At 42.2% G+C, this 17,614-nt stretch overlaps 1 protein-coding gene across 3 annotated transcripts in view; it reads left to right on the top strand.

Annotated features, from left to right (window-relative positions):
• ADAL (adenosine deaminase like) overlaps positions 1–17,614 on the top strand; it is a 26,900-nt gene extending 9,286 nt beyond the window's left edge. For all 3 annotated transcript variants that reach the window (XM_058665967.1, XM_058665966.1, XM_058665968.1), the window contains exons 4-11: positions 1,000–1,060; positions 5,704–5,788; positions 7,548–7,629; positions 8,693–8,819; positions 9,755–9,835; positions 13,159–13,297; positions 15,536–15,636; positions 16,470–17,614. In XM_058665967.1, coding sequence (XP_058521950.1) covers positions 1,000–1,060; positions 5,704–5,788; positions 7,548–7,629; positions 8,693–8,819; positions 9,755–9,835; positions 13,159–13,297; positions 15,536–15,636; positions 16,470–16,664 — 871 coding nt within the window. In that variant the 3' untranslated portion in view covers positions 16,665–17,614. The remainder of the gene's footprint in view (positions 1–999; positions 1,061–5,703; positions 5,789–7,547; positions 7,630–8,692; positions 8,820–9,754; positions 9,836–13,158; positions 13,298–15,535; positions 15,637–16,469) is intronic.

The raw sequence follows: 17,614 nt of genomic DNA, 5'->3' as shown, positions 1-17,614 counted from the left end.
ATAGTGGAGGCATCCAACATGGAGAATATAATGTAACTGATAGCATTTTTTTTCAACTGTTAGGGTGTTAGTAGTGTGGTTTTTTTTTTTTTTAAAAGATTTATTTATTTTTATTGGAAAGGCAAATATACAGAGAGGAGGATAGACAGAGAGGAAGATCTTCCGTCCGATGATGATTCACTCCCCAAGCGGCCGCAACAGCTGGTGCTGAGTCAATCTGAAGCCAGGAGCCAGGAATTTCTTCCAGGTCTCCCATGTGGGTGCAGGGTCCCAAGGCTTTGGTCCGTCCTCAACTGCTTTCCCAGGCCACAAGCAGGGAGCTGGATGGGAAGCGGGGATGCCAGGATTGGAACTGGTGCCCATATGGGATCCCGGTGCACGCAAGGCGAGGACTTTAGCCACTTGCTATCACATTGGGCCCTAATAGTGTTAATGATTTATATTGTTTGTAAAGTCGTTCATTTTAGGGTATTCTTTAGCCTTAAAAATAAAGACATATTGATGTTCCCCTTAGTTTGCTGCTCCTGGGGATAGGGATAGGTGTGGCAAGGGGGAACTGATGTTTTTCTTCATAAAAACATTAGTAACAGAGCAGACATCTGGTCTGGCAGCATTGCTCATCCAAGTTTAATGACGATGTTTATCTCAGCCTTCGACTCAGATTCCTGCTAATGCTCACCCTGGGAGGCAATAGTGATAGGGATGGCTCAAGTGATGGGAGACCTCGATAGAGTTCCAGCTCCCAGCTTGGGGTCCCTACCCCACACATTTGGAAGTGAGCCTGACAGTGGGAGTTTGTACTCCTCTTTGCTTCTGTATCTTAGTAAATTAAAAAAAAAAAAATCCTGGTTATTTCAGCCATTTGATTATCTTTGAAAAATCTATTCTGTGTAAATGTAAATACATACTTTCTGTTCATTAATTCAAAGTAGTGAGTTTCTTCTGAGTGACAAATTTTTGATGACTGGAATATGTTAAGATTTTTTGTTCCTGTTGCAGATGTTTCCAGATGTTTCAGATCATTCATCAGCTTACTACTAGCCCTGAAGATATTCTAATGGTAAGACATGAATGAATTCTTAGGAGGGTTTAAAATTTGTGAAATGATTTCTTTGTGCTTTGTTGTTTCATAAGACATTTTGCTTTCAATCATCTGATAAAAAATATATTCCTTATTATGGACTCTTTAACACCAGTGTAAGATAATTACATAAATATGAACTGATGTGAAAAGATTGTGTTCATCATAAAAAATATAAATGGCTGGTGTGATGTCTTAACAGGCTAATGCTCCTCTTTACAGTACCAACATCCTATGAGGGCACTAATGCATGTCCTGGATGCTCCACTTCTGATCTAGCTGCCTACTTATGGCCTAAGAAAACCTTGGGAACCTGTACCTTCGTGGGAGACCCAGAAGAAGCTCCTGGCTTTGGATTGGCTCAGCTCTGGCCATTGAGGCCATTTGGGAAGTGAATCAGTAGATGGAGGATTTTTCTCTGTCTCTCTTTCTATATCTAAATCTACCTTTCCAATAAAAAAAGTCCAAATACATCTTTATTTTTATTGGAAAGGCAGATTTACAGAGAAGGAGAGACAGCGAGAAGGTCTTCCATCTACTGGCTTACTCCCCAAATGGTTGCAGTGGCCAGAGCTGAGCTGACCCAAAGTTAGGAGTCAGGAACTTCTTTCAGGTCTCCCACATGGATGTAGGATCCCAAGGCTTTGGGCCATCTTCTGCTTTCCCAAGCCAAAAGTCTCAGTCTTATCCAACTCTCCACTGTCAAAACAGGTTTTTGTTAATGCAGAAAATCTCATGTGATCCCTTTAGGGCTGATCGCTTCTGGGGCAACATTAAGATCCACGCCCGGCGGCGTGGCCTAGCGGCTAAAGTCCTCACCTTGAACGCCCCGGGATTCCATATGGGCGCCAGTTCTAATCCCGGCAGCTCCACTTCCCATCCAGCTCCCTGCTTGTGGCCTGGGAAAGCAGTGGAGGACGGCCCAAGGACTTGGGACCCTGCACCCGCATGGGAGACCTGAAAGAGGTTCCAGGTTCCTGGCTTTGGATCGGCGCAGTACCGGCTGTTGCAGCTCACTTGGGGAGTGAATCATTGGACAGAAGATCTTCCTCTCTGTCTCTCCTCCTCTCTGTATATCTGACTTTGTAATAAAGTGAATAAATCTTTAAAAAAAAAAAGATCCAAATTCCTTAAGCCCGTAAAGAGGCCCACACTTTGGTGGGGCAGTGACAACAAGATGGGGTTCCTAGAGATAGCAGTGCCAGACGACAAATGACCAGTGATGATGACATAGGGGCTGCCAGGTTGTGCTTCATGGTGGAGACAACCATGGTGTCTTGCTTTGGTCCAGGAGAGTCAGGTCATTTTGAATGCTATGATGCAGTCTTTGGCTGTGAAGTCTGAGTCTGGTTCCCCAGAGCTCCTGGTGAGTATGAGCTGCCTATTCTGTTTACATTATGATAAATTTCTTTTAAACTTCTATTTCAGAATAGTTTTAAATGTACGAAACAAAAATTGTGATGTAGTACAGAGTTCTCATCTGCCATTCACCCATCCCCTTACTATTAGCATTTTATACAATATGATCCTTTGTTATACACAATGAATCACATCCAGTTTCACCATTTCCCCCTCCCCACCCCAGACTTTTAATCCCAATCTTCATCCCACCCACTAATCTTCCAGTGTCTTTGACCGTTCTGTGTTCATTTGGAGGTTTGTTGCAGGCTGTTCTTAGTAGTCTCTCCACGTTGGTTGTCTGGTGAAATCTGGGAGTTGGGGCTTGTAGTTGGAGGTTCATTGTGGCTGTAGAACAAAGTCAGTATCTTCAGGTTTTTCACCCCTTTGGTTGTCAGAGAAGTGATGTCCATTTTTGAGTTAGCGGCTGAAGACATGGTGGGACTTTCTGTCTCATGGGCTGGAGAATTTTCATTCAGTGCCAGTGGCTATATCCTCTTCCAGCTTCCTCTTTTCTGTAAGAAGTTGTTGGCTTCTTTACAAAGGAGTCAGCAACATAGGTGACCCTAACATGTAGTATGTGCATCAAGGTCAGACCATACACGCATGGATTCTGGTCTCTCAGATAGGAGATACTGACATGTCTGAGGCCGACATGAGATGAAAGCCCGGGCTGCTTGCAGGTGCCAAAAGCCGTTGGTGGGCTCCCCCAGAACAGTGGCTATTGTGTCCATGCCCAAAGAACCCCCACACTGGCTCTTTAGGCCTCCAGCCCTGGTTCTTGCACACACCATTGGGTACAGCAGTCCAGACTTGGGAGGCTCATGGCACCAGTTCTCTGGGTGTTTGCCCAGCCCACACCCACCCCAGTTCTCATGTGTTCAGGGTTTTGCAGCTGATTGGCTTGTGATGGTAGCATCTGGTCCCCCATGCCTAGCCCACACCCAACCCTGCTCTCACAGTTGCCCACAAGTATAGTGACCAAGCCCAGAGAGGCCCCTGGGGCTAGTTCTCTTCCCCCTTCTCTCAAGCCCCTCATTCTGCTCAGCCCCCAGCCTTGGTTCTTGCATATACCTGTGGGTTCTTGTATAGGGGAGGCCTGTGGTACCAGTTCTCTAGGTCCCCTTGTCCTGTCCACCTCCAGTTCTGGCTTGTGTGTCTGCCAGCAGGAGCAACAACCAGGCTGGGGAAATCCTGTGGTGCCTGTTCTCTAGGCCCGCATGACTACTGAGCCGACAGAGAGAGCACCCGGCAGGCTGCTCAGCAGCTTCCAGTGCACCATGCAGTGTGTGGTAGTGGAGTATCAATTCCTTTTTGACTTTAGAGGAGAGAGATAAAGAAGAAGAGGCCCATTCTTTGAATTGCTATGAATGTATCAGCATAATTTTCTGCACAACCAATCGATCCTTCTTCCTTTGCCAGGACTCCAGACTTGCATGTCTATATGTATGTAGTGCAAACGGATTAAGATTGAGGTCTCAATTATAAGAAGATCAATGATGATGGGTTGTTGCTGCACTCCCAACCTGGCTTCTTTTTCTTCTATATATATTTTTTTAACAGGAATGATGGCAAGAAAGGAAAATAACCCCTTCAGTCATTCTTGGATTGTTGAGATTTGTATTAAATTGAATACTTACGTTTATCACTCCCTTTCACTAAGGGGAATTTTGCCAAATGCTTCTGAGGAAAGTTTAATGCTTCTACAATCTTTGGCAGCTATAACTCATTCCTAAGTAAATTGAATAAGAACCTTAGGATGTGGCTTTAAATAGAATATCAATAATACCTAATCATCCATCGTAAGTCGACTCGTCTTTCCAGGTTATTTCTTTCTGTATGTACATTTCCTAGTGCTCTACACACGTAGTTGGTTCTGAATAGTTTGAGCTTTGTCTTATTTTATCAGCTTGCTGCTGTGAACTTTAGGAGCTAAAGGAATAGTTAAGTGTGTGGAGAAGATCAGGTGGTGAGAAAAAGGTGTGATGTACAGATTGTTTTTCTAAAACCTGTATTCATTTTTATTTATTTATTTTAAAGATTTATTTATTTTATTACAAAGTCAGATATACAGAGAGGAGGAGAGACAGAAAGATCTTTTGTCTGCTGAATGATTCACTCCCCAAGTGAGCCGCAACGGCCGGTACTGCGCCGATCCGAAGCCAGGAACCTGGAACCTCCTCCAGGTCTCCCACGCGGGTGCAGGGTCCCAATGCATTGGGCTGTCCTCAACTGCCTTCCCAGGCCACAAGCAGGGAGCTGGATGGGAAGTGGAGCAGCCGGGATTAGAACCAGCGCCCATATGAGATCCCGGGCGTTCAAGGCGAGGACTTTAGCCGCTAGGCCACGCCGCCGGGCCCAAACCTGTATTCATTTTTTAAAAAGATTTTGTTTTTGTTGGAAAGGCAGATTTACGGAGAGAAGGAGAGACAGAGAGAAAGATCTTTCATTCATTGGTTCACTCCCCAAATGGCTGGAGATGAACTGATCCAAAGCAAGGATCCAGGAGTTTCTTCTAGGTCTCTCATGCAGGTGTAGGGTGTCAAGGACTTGGACTGTCCTCTACTGTTTTCCCAAACCACCAGCAGATAGCTAGATGGGCAGTGGAACAGCTGGGACATGAATTGGCACCCATATGGGATGCTGGCACTTGCAGGTGGAGGATTAGCCAATTGAGCCATCATACTGGTCTCTCTTTTCTTTCTTTCTTTTTTTTTTTAATGTAAGAGTCAGCTCCCATCTGCAGGTTCACTACCACAATGCCCACAATAGCTGATTCTGGGCAGAGCCAAAGCTAAGTGCCAGGAACTCAATGCAGGACTCCCACATGAGTGGGAAGGATGGAACTATTTGAGCTAATCTGTGCTACCTCTCATAGTGCAGCTTATGAGAAGCTGGAATCAGGAATGGAGCCAGGACTTAAACTCACATACTTCAATATGGAATAACTGACATTCCAAATGGAGTTTAACTGCCAGGCCAAATGCCTGATGCTAAATTTAGATTTAGTTTGGGAACGAGGGAATGGGAACTGTTCGGAGTGTCACAGGGTTGTCAAGGAATGTAATCAGTCATCAGAAATGTAGTAGGTCATCTCCACCACCTGGGAGATTGCCGATATTTCTTGAAAGTGAGATTTAGTGAAAGGAAACTGTGGAACCTAGGGCTTTCATTGGGATCTTCAATAACACAAACAATGTTGTATACATTGCCTTTATTATCAGGTCACAAAAGATGTCATTAAGGAATTTGCAGATGACGGTGTCAAATATCTGGAACTGAGGAGCACTCCAAGAGAAAATGCTGCTGGTAAAATTTAATTACTTCTCAGTGAACATCAGTCCCTTTTCCTGTGTGCTTTGAGTTATCATTGTGAGACACCAACTTTGACTCTGTTGTAATGTTCTTTTCTTAAGGACCTTCAGTCATCAGTCTGTATCACATGGTGGACAGTATTAGTGATTTATTCTTAAGTAAAAAATAGAAAAATTCTGTTTAGGAGGGGAAAAAATGCCTCCGAAAATTATCTTGCTTTTCTTTATTTAGTTTTTTCACCGTGAGAAAAGGACACATGCTCTGAGTGTTGCCCCAGTATAGGTTAAGTCTTGCTACATGCATCCCTTCATAAAGTGGCAATGATTGGAACCAGAACCACATTTTATGGTAGCCACTGAAATGTGAGTTATACAGTCACTGCTCAAGGACTAATAGTCTGCAGGGCTAGACATATGCCATGATGTAGTGAAACAGTCCCCAGTGGAGATGAGGGATCTGCGTGTGCTTTCAAAGAATTTCCTGGGTCCCTCATTCCATTCAAATAGAGAGTGTCATTTTGGACAAAGTGCTGGGATCCCATATGGGTGCTGGTTCATATCCCGATTGCTCCACTTCCATCCAGCTCCCTGCTTGTCGCCTGGGAAAGCAGTCAAGGATGGCCCAAATCCTTGGGTCCCTGTAACCATGTGGGAGAAGCGGAAGAAGCTCTTGGCTCCTGGCGTCTAATTTCAGATCGGCTCAGCTTCAGCCATTGCAGCCACTTGGGCAGTAAACCAACGGGTGGAAGATCTTTCTCTTTGTCTTTGTCTCTCCTTCTCTATAAATCTGTCTTTCTAATAGAAATAAATAAATCTTTTAAAAAATGACCATTTCAGAATGTTATAACAATTTGTTAAAATAATTTCATGTTGAGTCTTAGAATTTTTTTTTAAGATTTATTTTTATTACAAAGTCAGATATACAGAGAGGAGGAGAGACAGAGAGGAAGATCTTCCGTCCAATGTTTCACTCCCCAAGTGAGCTGCAACAGGCTGGTGCTGCGCCGATCCGATGCCAGGAACCAGGAACCTCTTCCAGGTCTCCCACGCGGGTGCGGTGTCCCAATGCATTGGGCCGTCCTCAACTGCCTTCCCAGGCCACAAGCAGGGAGCTGGATGGGAAGTGGAGCTTCCGGGATTAGAACCGGCGCCCATGTGGGATCCCAGGGCGTTCAAGATGAGGACTTTAGCCGCTAGGCCACGCCGCCGGGCCCGAGTCTTAGAATTTTAAAATGGGTTTGTATTATGTATTTTCGTTTCACTTCATTTTTCTAGTGCTTTATTTTTTTAGATTTTGCTTAAGTACAATGACAAGTTACTAAAATTACTCATAAAAAGGGTTACATTTTCACTAATCTTTTTTTTGTTTGTTTTGTGAACTTATTATTTTTTTTTAATCTATTTTATTGTATTGTTGTTGACAATCTTTACATAGTTAATTACAGTTAAAGGAAAAAGAAGAAAAGAAAAAAAAAAGGTTCAGGGGGATAGGGAAGTGGGTAATGCTATTATGTCAATATTGTTTCCATCATGTATCTGAGGTAAAGGGGGATATTGAGGGAGAAGCCCCTCCCGGTTTCCCGCCCACCCCACGTCCCGGATGTGGGGCATGCTCTGAGATATGTGCTCAAGCATTTTCACTAATCTTTAACCATGTCCTAGTCACAACATAAAATGTTCATACACAGGTGCTAAAGTTGAGGATGAAATGGTTGATGATGTCTTTACATGTGTTTTCTTTGTGTCCCTTCTAGGAATGACTAAAAAGTCTTATGTGGAATCTATACTTGAGGGTATAAAACAGTGCAAGCAAGAAAACTTAGACATTGATGTTAGGTAAGATGATGGTACCTTAGTAATGACCTTTTCAAAAACTAAAAGGTGAAATAGTACTGTTTTCTTAGTAGGAGTAAGACAAATCAACCATTATATTACATTACTTAAGAGTTAAGAATATATATATATATATATATATATATATATATATATATATATATACATATATGTAAGAATCCTTTTTAAAGTGAGAATATGGTTTGAAATTTATTTCCATATCAATATAATTCTGCATACTTTTGCTGAAATAAGGTATGGCTTCCCATTGTTAGCTTCTATCTGATGCTTTTCTTCAGCAGCTCATCTAAGAGTTCTTCATTAACTATGCACTAGCTTGCTGTCCGTTCCACCTTTAGACCAAGTCTGTCTCATCCCAGCACTTCTCATACTTTCTGTTCCTTTTACCTAGAATGCATTTCTACCATATCCCTGCATAGCTGGTTCGTTCTCATTCATTATCCTAGTCTCAATTTAGCTGTCATTTTCTCAGATGGCCCTGTGATCACTGTATCTTAAGTATTTGCCTCTAACGGAAGGCATTATCTGTCTCTGCTACTCTGCCTTTTAAATAAATAAGTCAGTAAATCCTTAAGAAAATAAATAGGGACTAGCACCATAGCATAGTAAGCTAAGCATCTACCGGTAATGCCAGCCTTCCATATGGGTGCTGATCCCAGTCCCTGATGAATAGGACTCCGTACTTGGGCCATCCTCCGCTTCTTTCCCAGGCTATAAGCAGGGAGCTTGGGACATAAGATAGGACATTGACCAACCCAAAGATGAACCAATGCCCATATGGGATGCCAGCACTTGTAGGCCGAGGATCAGCCAATTGGGAGGGGCGGGGGAGAGTCTTAAACACTGATTAGATATTTGAATCTGGAAATTCAAGTGTCATTCTGTCTGGCAAAGTCAAAAGTTAAATCTAGATTTTTCAAGGCTGTGCTTTTCCTGGGAAGCAATATTTCACATAGCATGCTGTGCTTCTCTGGCTACACTCAAAGTAGTCATTTTTTTGGTATCCTTCAGATTACTTTTCGACTTTGTGTTTCTTACTTTAAAGATATTTACTAGCCATCGACAGAAGAGATGGCCCTTCCGTAGCCAAGGAGACTGTTAAACTTGCAGAAGAGTTCTTCCTTTCTACCCAAGACATAGTTCTTGGCATTGACCTCAGTGGAGACCCTACTGTAAGTTATGTTTCTGAAACACATTTAGTTCTAAAAGGTAGACTCAGTAGGGGGGAAGATAATGCTGGAGCATCCTGCATTCTCCTCATACAGGAGCAGTCACTGGAAGGAAGCCCTGTTCTGCCAGAGACGACCAACCGTGCTCAGTCTGGCATGTGTGAACTAAGCATCATTCAGAAAAAATACTTGCCTGATTCTACAGCAGTTTTCATCATTCTTCTAGAGATAGCACACAAGCTAATACCAATCTACATTCACAGGGTGGAAATTAGTTCGATACACACAGTGGATGGATGTTTTGAGGCATGGGGGCTTAATGATCTCATGGAACTCCCAGTTAAAAAAAGGTTGTCCTGAGACTCATGAATATTAACTTCTAACAGAAATCTTGACATTTGGGGCTAGATAATTGTTGGTTCTGAGGGCTTCCTTCATTACTGTAATAGGCTTAGCCATAGCCCTGTCAAGATGCCAGTAGCACCCTCCCAAGTTGTGACAACCAAGAATATCTCTTGATATTGACTGATGTCACCTTGGAGGGCAGTGTTGCATTGGTTGAAACCCACTGAACGAAACTGTCCTCTGAAACTGGTTCCTACAGCTGTGTCTAAACTTGAACTGTTCTTATTTTCATCTGTCTGTTTTAGGAGAGGCACAGCACTACTTACTTAGGTCTCCTTCTAGAAATAAAATTTGGTGATTGCTCTATCCACTTGAGCTAACTGATCTCAGATTCACAGGATGTCTTGAGGGCAAAGACTGTGCCTTTACCAGCTTAGAATTCCCCAGAGGCCAGCACAGAATAGATGCTTTACAAATAAAAACTGCAAGCGAAATCTATCTACCAATATCTGTCCTTAGTTGATTGAGACAGGGTATCTGATTCTTGCCTCCCCAGAATTTTCATGCATCCTCATGTTAGTTTTGTCTTTAAGATAGGACAAGCAGAAGACTATTTGGAACCTCTTTCAGAAGCTAAAAATGCAGGTCTGAAGTTGGCGCTACATCTTTCAGAGGTAAATAACGTCTTAGGTTCAAGATGATAAAAATAAAAAGGAACAAAATGAAACCTGGTTTAGAAATTTTTTTTTTTTTTTTAAGGAGAGTATAAATACTTTAAAATACAAGTTAGAATGATAACTGTAGTGTTACTGTTTCTTTTCTGTGGTTCCTGGAGATTATTTTAGACTCCAGTTGAGGTTTGCTAGCATCTTGTTAGGGAAGATATGTGAATTTCCATCACTGGCCTCTCTGGCCAGCTGAGCCTGAGGAATGCACCACCGGTTCATCACTGGCTTTCACAGTAGAGGGGACCTAAGTATATTACACATGCTGGCAGGAGTTCGGCATTATTTCAGGGACTCGGCAAGGAACTCCAGAGCCCCTAACCAACCCTCAGTACCCTGGCACCATGGGCATGCGAATGGATCATATATAATCATTGGAAAACCATCATCTTCTTAAGACACATCCTTGTGAAGCAAACAAGAGAATCCGTTGTACTTCCCCCATTTACAATGGATTTACTTTTTATCTATTTGTTTTCTTAAAGGTAGGAAATATACTTAGGAAATATATAAAGGTTAAGTAGCATCATAATTTAGAAATTTAAAAATTAGAACTTCTTGCTGGTACTTTTTTTTACTCTTTTTAAATTTTTATTTTGAAGATGTATTCATTTTTATTGGAAAGGTAGAGTTACAGAGAGACAAGGAGAGACAAAGAGAGCTTCTGTCTACTGGTAATGCCCCAAATGGCCATAATGACTGGAGTTGGGCTGGTCCGAAGCCAGGAGCCAGGAACTTTTTCTGAGTCTCCAACATGAGTGCAGTGGCCAAAGGATTTGGCCAGCCTCTGCTGGTGTCTCAGGTCATAAGCAGGGAGTTGGATCAAAAGTGCAGAAGCTGGAGCTTGAATTGGTGCCTGTATAGGATGTCAACACCACAGATGGATGTGTAGCTGACTGCACCACAGCACCAAACCTTTTAAAAATATTTTTATAGATTTACTTACAGAGAGAGACAGACACAGAAAGAGAGATCTCCCATCCACTGGTTCACTCCTCAGATAGCTGCAATGACCGTAGTTGGTTTGGTCAAAGTCAGGAGCTAGGAACCTCTTCTGTGTTTCCCCTGTGGGTGCAGGGGCCCAAGCACTTCAGCCATCTTCCACTGCTTTCCCAGGCGCCAAGTAGGAGCTGGATGGGGAGTGAAGCATCTAGGACTCAAACTAGTGCCTGTGTGGGATGTTAGCATCACAGGCAGAATCTTATTTGGTACGTCACAATGCTTACCCCTCTGTCTTTTTCATTTCTACAGAACTCAGAGGGTCAGTAATCTGGTAGCAGAACTTAAAATCTAGAATCTATAGGTCAATCATAGGACACCCTGTGGCTGAACTGAGGCCCACTGGAAGGCATTGGCCAAATCGGTGGAACAGCTCTGGCCATTGTGGCTACTTGGGGAGTTAAACAGTGGGTTGAAGACCTTTGTATCTCCTCTCTGTAAATCTGACTTCCCAATAAAAACAAACAAATCTTTTTAAAAAAGTTCCCATCATTTGCCTTTTGTTCTATCTAGGAAATAAAAAATACAGATAGACATTTTTATCATGATATATATATATATATAATTAGGCAGGTCAAAAATGAAACCCAGGCATACTGAAACCCAGGAAAGAATATGAACTGTGGAGTCAGACATAATTCACCAAAGAGCTACCATTCATTAGTTCTGTGACCATGGATAACTTAACAACATAAGTAGCATTATATATGTGTGTATGAGTATATATGTATGCATGTGTATGTATATACAAATACGCACATACATAAATATATTGCTAAAATTTATATATTCATCTAGAAAACGGAGTTACAGAGAGAGCTTTCATCTGCTAGTTCATTCTCCACATGGCCACAATAGCTGGGCTAGTGCAGACTCAAGTTAGGAGCCTGGAAATGTATAGCTCCCCCAGAAGGCTGGATATTTGGGCCATCATCTTCTCTGCTTTCTCAAGCACATTGGAATGGAGTTCCATCAGAAGTAGAGCAACTGGGACTCAAACCAGTGGTTGTAAGGGATACTGTCACCACAGGCATCAGTTTAACCTGCTGTGTCACCAGCTCCAGCTTTATATCTTTTAACTATAAAAGTTACCTATACCTGAAGAAAATCCAAGTGTTGAGAATATAATAAAAAAGGAGAAAAAATTAGAAGCCCCCCCTACCGATTTTGGTTCTGCTCTCCAAAGTTAAGACTGGTAACAGTTTTCTGTTTATGTTTTTTTGACCTTTTACCAATATACATGAATATATATACTTGCATACAACACAAAACACAGTATGTACATACAGACTTAATTTTTTTTAATTGCCTAATTTTGAGTTCTAATTTATCTTAATACTTTACAAGATTTTTGTGAGACCTTAAAGAATTTATGTAATAAGGGCCCAGCGCCGTGGCCTAGTGGCTAAACTCCTCGCCTTGAACACACCGGCATCCCATGTGGGTGCTGGTTCTAATCCCGGCAGCTCCACTTCCCATCCAGCTCCCTGGTTGTGGCATGGGAAAGCAGTAGAGGACGGCCCAAAGTCTTGGGACCCTGCACCCACATGCAAGACCTAGAAGAGGTTCCTGGCTCCTGGCTTCAGATCGGCTCAGCTCCAGCTGTTGCAGCTCACTTGGGGAGTGAATTATCGGACGGAAGATCTTCCTCTCTGTCTCTCCTCCTCTCTGTGTATCTGCCTTTCCAATAAAAATAAATAAATTTTTTTAAAAAAGAATTTATGTAATAAGGCACAAACTAGGCACTTAATAAGTATTTATTATTGAAATCAACCTAGAAAAATATTGAGATACAAATGAGACAATAAAAGGCAAATACATCTGTAGGGAAAGTGTGAGTAACTCCTCTTTCTGGAATGTTTGCATCAATGCTTGGACAGAGTACCCACTATAGGAAAAGAATCCCTTAATAACCACCAAGGGGGGCCCGGCGCAGTAGCCTAGTGGCTAAAGTCCTCCTCTTAGACACACCAGGATTCCATATGGGTGTCAGTTCGTGTCCCAGCAGCCCTACTTCCCATCCAGCTTGTGGCCTATGGAAGCAGTAGAGGATGATTCAAAGCTTTAGGACCCTGCACCCATGCGGGATACCTGAAAGAAGCTCCTGGCTCTTGGCTTCAGATCAGCTCAGCTCCTGCCGTTGTGGCCAGTTGGGGAGTGAATCAGTGGACGGAAGATCTTTCTCTGTGTCTCTCCTCTCTGTAAACCTGCCTTTCCAAAAACAGAGAAACGCACTAGAAGAGGTGTTTGACTGTCCTGTCTGTCCCCTTAAGATCTCGAACCAAGGAAAAGAAACTCAGATGCTCCTGGATCTGCTTCCTGATAGAATTGGGCATGGAACATTTCTCAACTCCTCTGAGGGACAATCCCTGAATCTGGTGGACTTCGTGAGGCAACACCGCATACCACTGGGTAAGGTTTAGGGTTTCAGGATCCTCTCTGACCCTTCCTCCCCCAATTTCCAGGTTGCAACCTAAAGATAGGAAACTACTGTCCTAAAACTGAACATTATTCAGAAATCAAAAAATGCACAGTATGTTTGCTTTAAATAACAAAGTTTTAACTCTCAATAGAAACTAAATCACATGAGCGGAAGGCATCTGTCTTATTCACTATTTCGTTCCCTACTGCTTGGAGTTCAATATTTTCTGAAAGAATAAGGGGTCATCTGAATTTTCAAATGACGAACAGAATTAATGTGGTATGAAAATATGTAAGAATTTATTTAAAAATTCATTATGAAAAGTTCCAATTTTATTTTACACATGTATTAGCCATTGACCATTTGATTGCATACTTGTTTTTGAGGTGTATTTTATTATACACCTAGTTTTTTTTATTATACACCTAGTTTATATATCTAATATATTCCAGAAATATCTAGTTTCTGGAAATATAGCACTAGTCAAAGTAGACATGAGGGTTCATTTCCAAGGAATGCATATTTTAGCAGAGGAAAGACAGTAAACAAATATACAAGCAAATGTCAGTGTTCCATGAAGAAAGCTGAGCAGGCTGATAGCTAGTGGTCAGGGGCTGGTCAGTAGTGTTCAGATGACCACTTTGATTTGGATGGTTGGGGAAGGCCTCTCAGCAGAGGGAAAGAAGCAGTTGGCTGTAAAGCATTTCATGGAATGACCAGCTGGGGAAATATACCATTTAGAACATGCATGTGTGGGTATTTTAGCTGTTCAGTGTTGTCAGTAATTCACAGTGATTTTTAAATTTTTTCTTCTTTATGCTGAGATTTTTTTAACGTGCACAAAAGTTGAGAAAAAAAAAAAGAAAGGCAATGATCTGCATTAGACTGACTTGATCCTTACCTTGTGAGAACTCAGCTCTGCTTCTAACAAAGGGAGCACCATCCTGTGGACTGAGTGGGCCTGTGTTGAGGCTGCCTTAGGCTAGGGAGCAGATGTCATCAGTCCAGTGAAGCATTTGACTCTTGAAGCCAAGTATAGTGTTTCTGTAGGAAACAGGCAGGGATTTGCTAGTAGAAGTCATGCTAGGTAATGTCTTGTGAAAAGCTGGAAGCATAAAATGGAGGGTAACCTGAGAGAAACTGTGTAAGGGTTTTCTTAGAAGCCATAGGAAAAATACATGTCCACTCCTAGCTGTCAGTGTTACAACTCTCCCATAGTGCTGGAGCTTTCTTCACCTTTGTTTTAGCCTCCTCCACAGGAGCAGCAAGATTTTGGACTGCATGCTAGCTCTACTGGCTAATACTCTACCCTCTAACCATTGGCATCCCATATGGGCACTGGTTCATGTCCCAGCTGTTTCATTTCCCAAGGAAAGTAGTAGAGGATGGCTGAAAGCATTGGGACCCTGCACCCATGTGGGAGACCTGGAAGAGCCTCCTGGCTCGTAGCTTCAGATAGGCTCATCTCTGTTGTTGCAGCCATTTCGGAATGAATCAGAGGATGGAAAATTTCTGTGTTTTTCTCTCCTTCTCTCTCTATATATCTGCCTTTCCAATAGAAATCAATAAAAAGGAAGAACAGCAAGGACTGCAGCAGCCCTTCAAAGAACCTCCGTTCCATTGTCTCGTCATGACTGTCTTTGCCCTTCTGTTTCTGACAAGAAAGGGAAGCACATGTCTGTGAAGAGAATAGTAATTCTTTGCCCACTATGTTACTGCTGTAGTTGAAGTACATATTTTCCACATAATCACACGAATTGAGTTATATTTTTATGATTATTTTTATTTGAAAGGTGCATTTAGAGAGAGGAAAGACAAAGCATCTTGCACTCCCCAGATTGCCACAGCAGGTGGAGCTGAGTTGGTCAGAAGCTAGGAGTTTCTTCCGGGTCTCCCACATGGGTGTAGGGGTCCAGGGACTTGAGCCATCCTCTGCTGCTTTCCCAGAATAGTAGCTGGGAGCTGGATTGGAAGTGGAGCAACTAGGACTTGAACCAGCATTCATGTGGGATGCCAGTGCTGCAGGCAGTCTTAATGTGGTACACCACGGTACCAGGTCCAGGTTATACCCGATCACATCATGCATAAGGAGAGACCAGTTTTTTTTTTTCTAAATAATAGGCTACTGCAAATTAGCATAGTTTGCAAGCATTTCTCATTGTTTACTTCATAAACAATGGATACACTTACATGCTATTAATGAAAAGATTCTTTCTCTTTCCACCTAGAATTGTGCTTGACGTCAAACATCAAAAGTCAGACAGTTCCATCTTACGACCAGCATCATTTCGGATTTTGGTACAGCATTGCACACCCTTCTGTGATCTGTGTAAGTGTTTTGTGTGAAATATTTTTTCCTTGGAGTAGCTGAATTTCATTAGGACCAGTGCTCACTGCTTAGCTGACTGCCTTGTGTGCCTGAGGGTAATGTTCAAACAGAGGAATTAGAGCGACATCACAGGAAGCTACACAGGCCAGGCATGACTGTGGATTGTCTGTACCGGAAAAGGTGCCAGAATGTTTCCTGGGGGAGCTCCAAAGAAACAAAACTAAACTGATGCCCAATACCTCCCCCAAAAATCTGCTTAATTTGATCTGGGATAACTTCTGGCCACAGATATGTCTTAAAAGTTCCCTCAGTGATTTTAATATCTAAGTATAAACATATGTGTTTAGTTACAGATATAAATAGATGCATTTATAAGCCTTTTTTTAAGACTTAAAAGAAGTGTATGGTCTCAGCACAGTAGCCTAGAGGCTAAGGTCTTTGCCTTGTGTGCGCCAGGATCCCACATGGGTTCCAGTTCTAAACCTGGGAGCCCCGCTTCCCATCCAGCTCCCTGCTTGTGTCCTGGGAGGGCAGTTGAGGATGGCTCAGGAACTTGGGACCCTGCACCCGAGTGGGAGACCTAGAAAAAGCTCCTGGCTCCTGGATTCATATTGGTGCAACTCTGGCTGTTGTGGCCACTTGGGGAGTGAATCATCATAAGGAGGATCATTCTCTCTGTCTCTCCTCCTCTCTGTATACCTGACTTTCCAATAAAAATAATAAAGTAAATCTTTAAAAAGATAAAAGAAGCGTGTGGTAAATAGGTAAATAGACTCTTAAAAATTTTAAGCGTTGCTTTGTTCATTTTGAAATGTTCTTGTTTTTGTTGGCAGACTGATGATAAGGGTGTTTTTGCAACACACCTTTCTCAAGAGTATCGGCTGGCAGCTGAAACATTTAATCTGACCCAATCTCAGGTGTGGAATTTATCGTATGAATCCATCAACTACATCTTTGCTTCTGCCGGCACCAGATCTGAACTGAGGAAGAAGTGGAATCACTTGAAGCCCAAAGTGTTACAGTTTTAAGCTAGAATGAAGTCAGCTATCGGTGGGTTAGTACTGGAACCAGTCTTCTTACCATATCCGACTTAGTAAGCCTTTGCCTTCAGGAAGCACAGCAGCCAAGTACCACAGATTCCATTACCTCCCATGGCCAGGGCCTAGCTTACTTGCCTGCTGCTTACCTGGAAAGACTTAAGGGTTGTTGTTCACTAACCTAACTATCCCACTATTGATTTGTTTCACTTAGCAGTCGCGTCCCAATAGTTATCATACAATTTCCAAGAAATTGAAGTAATTTCTCATCTGGAAATTTTTGAAATGGCAGCCTAAGGTAAGGGAGCACAGGGAAAACAATTACCAGCGAGACCCAGAACCTTTCAGCTTGTGGCAATATCCATGCATTTGGTTGTGCAAAAGACTTGTGAAAGACTCCTTTCACTTTCACTCTATCACTTTAGTTTTGTTTTTTATTTTTTCTTTTTCTGGGAGCTGCCAAGATTTCCACTGTATTACTCACTTTGTTTTCATTTGCAAAGATCTTTGTAGTGGTGGCAAAGCTGGAGTCACTGGGGCTGTGTGAGTGTGCAGACTCAACTAAGATTAGTTCTGACTGGTAAGAAAAATAATGTGTTAGATATCAGAGTATGACTCAGTTACCTTGCTCCCTAGAATGTATTTCTTTGGTTTCTGAGGAAGTTGTGGCTGATACTAATTTCATTTGCTAAGAGTTTCTGAAAAGCATTCTTACTCTTTGGGAGCAGGATAAAGGGAAGCTCTTAGGCCTTTGAAGTATTTAGATCTATTTTTGTAACCATGCATAACATTGTTATTCTCTGCTCCCATCTACTCATTCAGAACTCACAAAGCTAAAAAGCTATGTTTTATCTATAACGTGTGATATTTTTGCAGCCACCTAAAATGCTGTAGAACAAAATTTATAATGTGAAAATGTTCATGATAAGTTATTTGGTGAA

The sequence above is a fragment of the Ochotona princeps genome, chromosome 6 (assembly GCF_030435755.1).
Source record: "Ochotona princeps isolate mOchPri1 chromosome 6, mOchPri1.hap1, whole genome shotgun sequence".
NCBI lineage: Eukaryota > Metazoa > Chordata > Mammalia > Lagomorpha > Ochotonidae > Ochotona > Ochotona princeps.
This window is presented reverse-complemented; position numbering and strand designations above follow the sequence as displayed.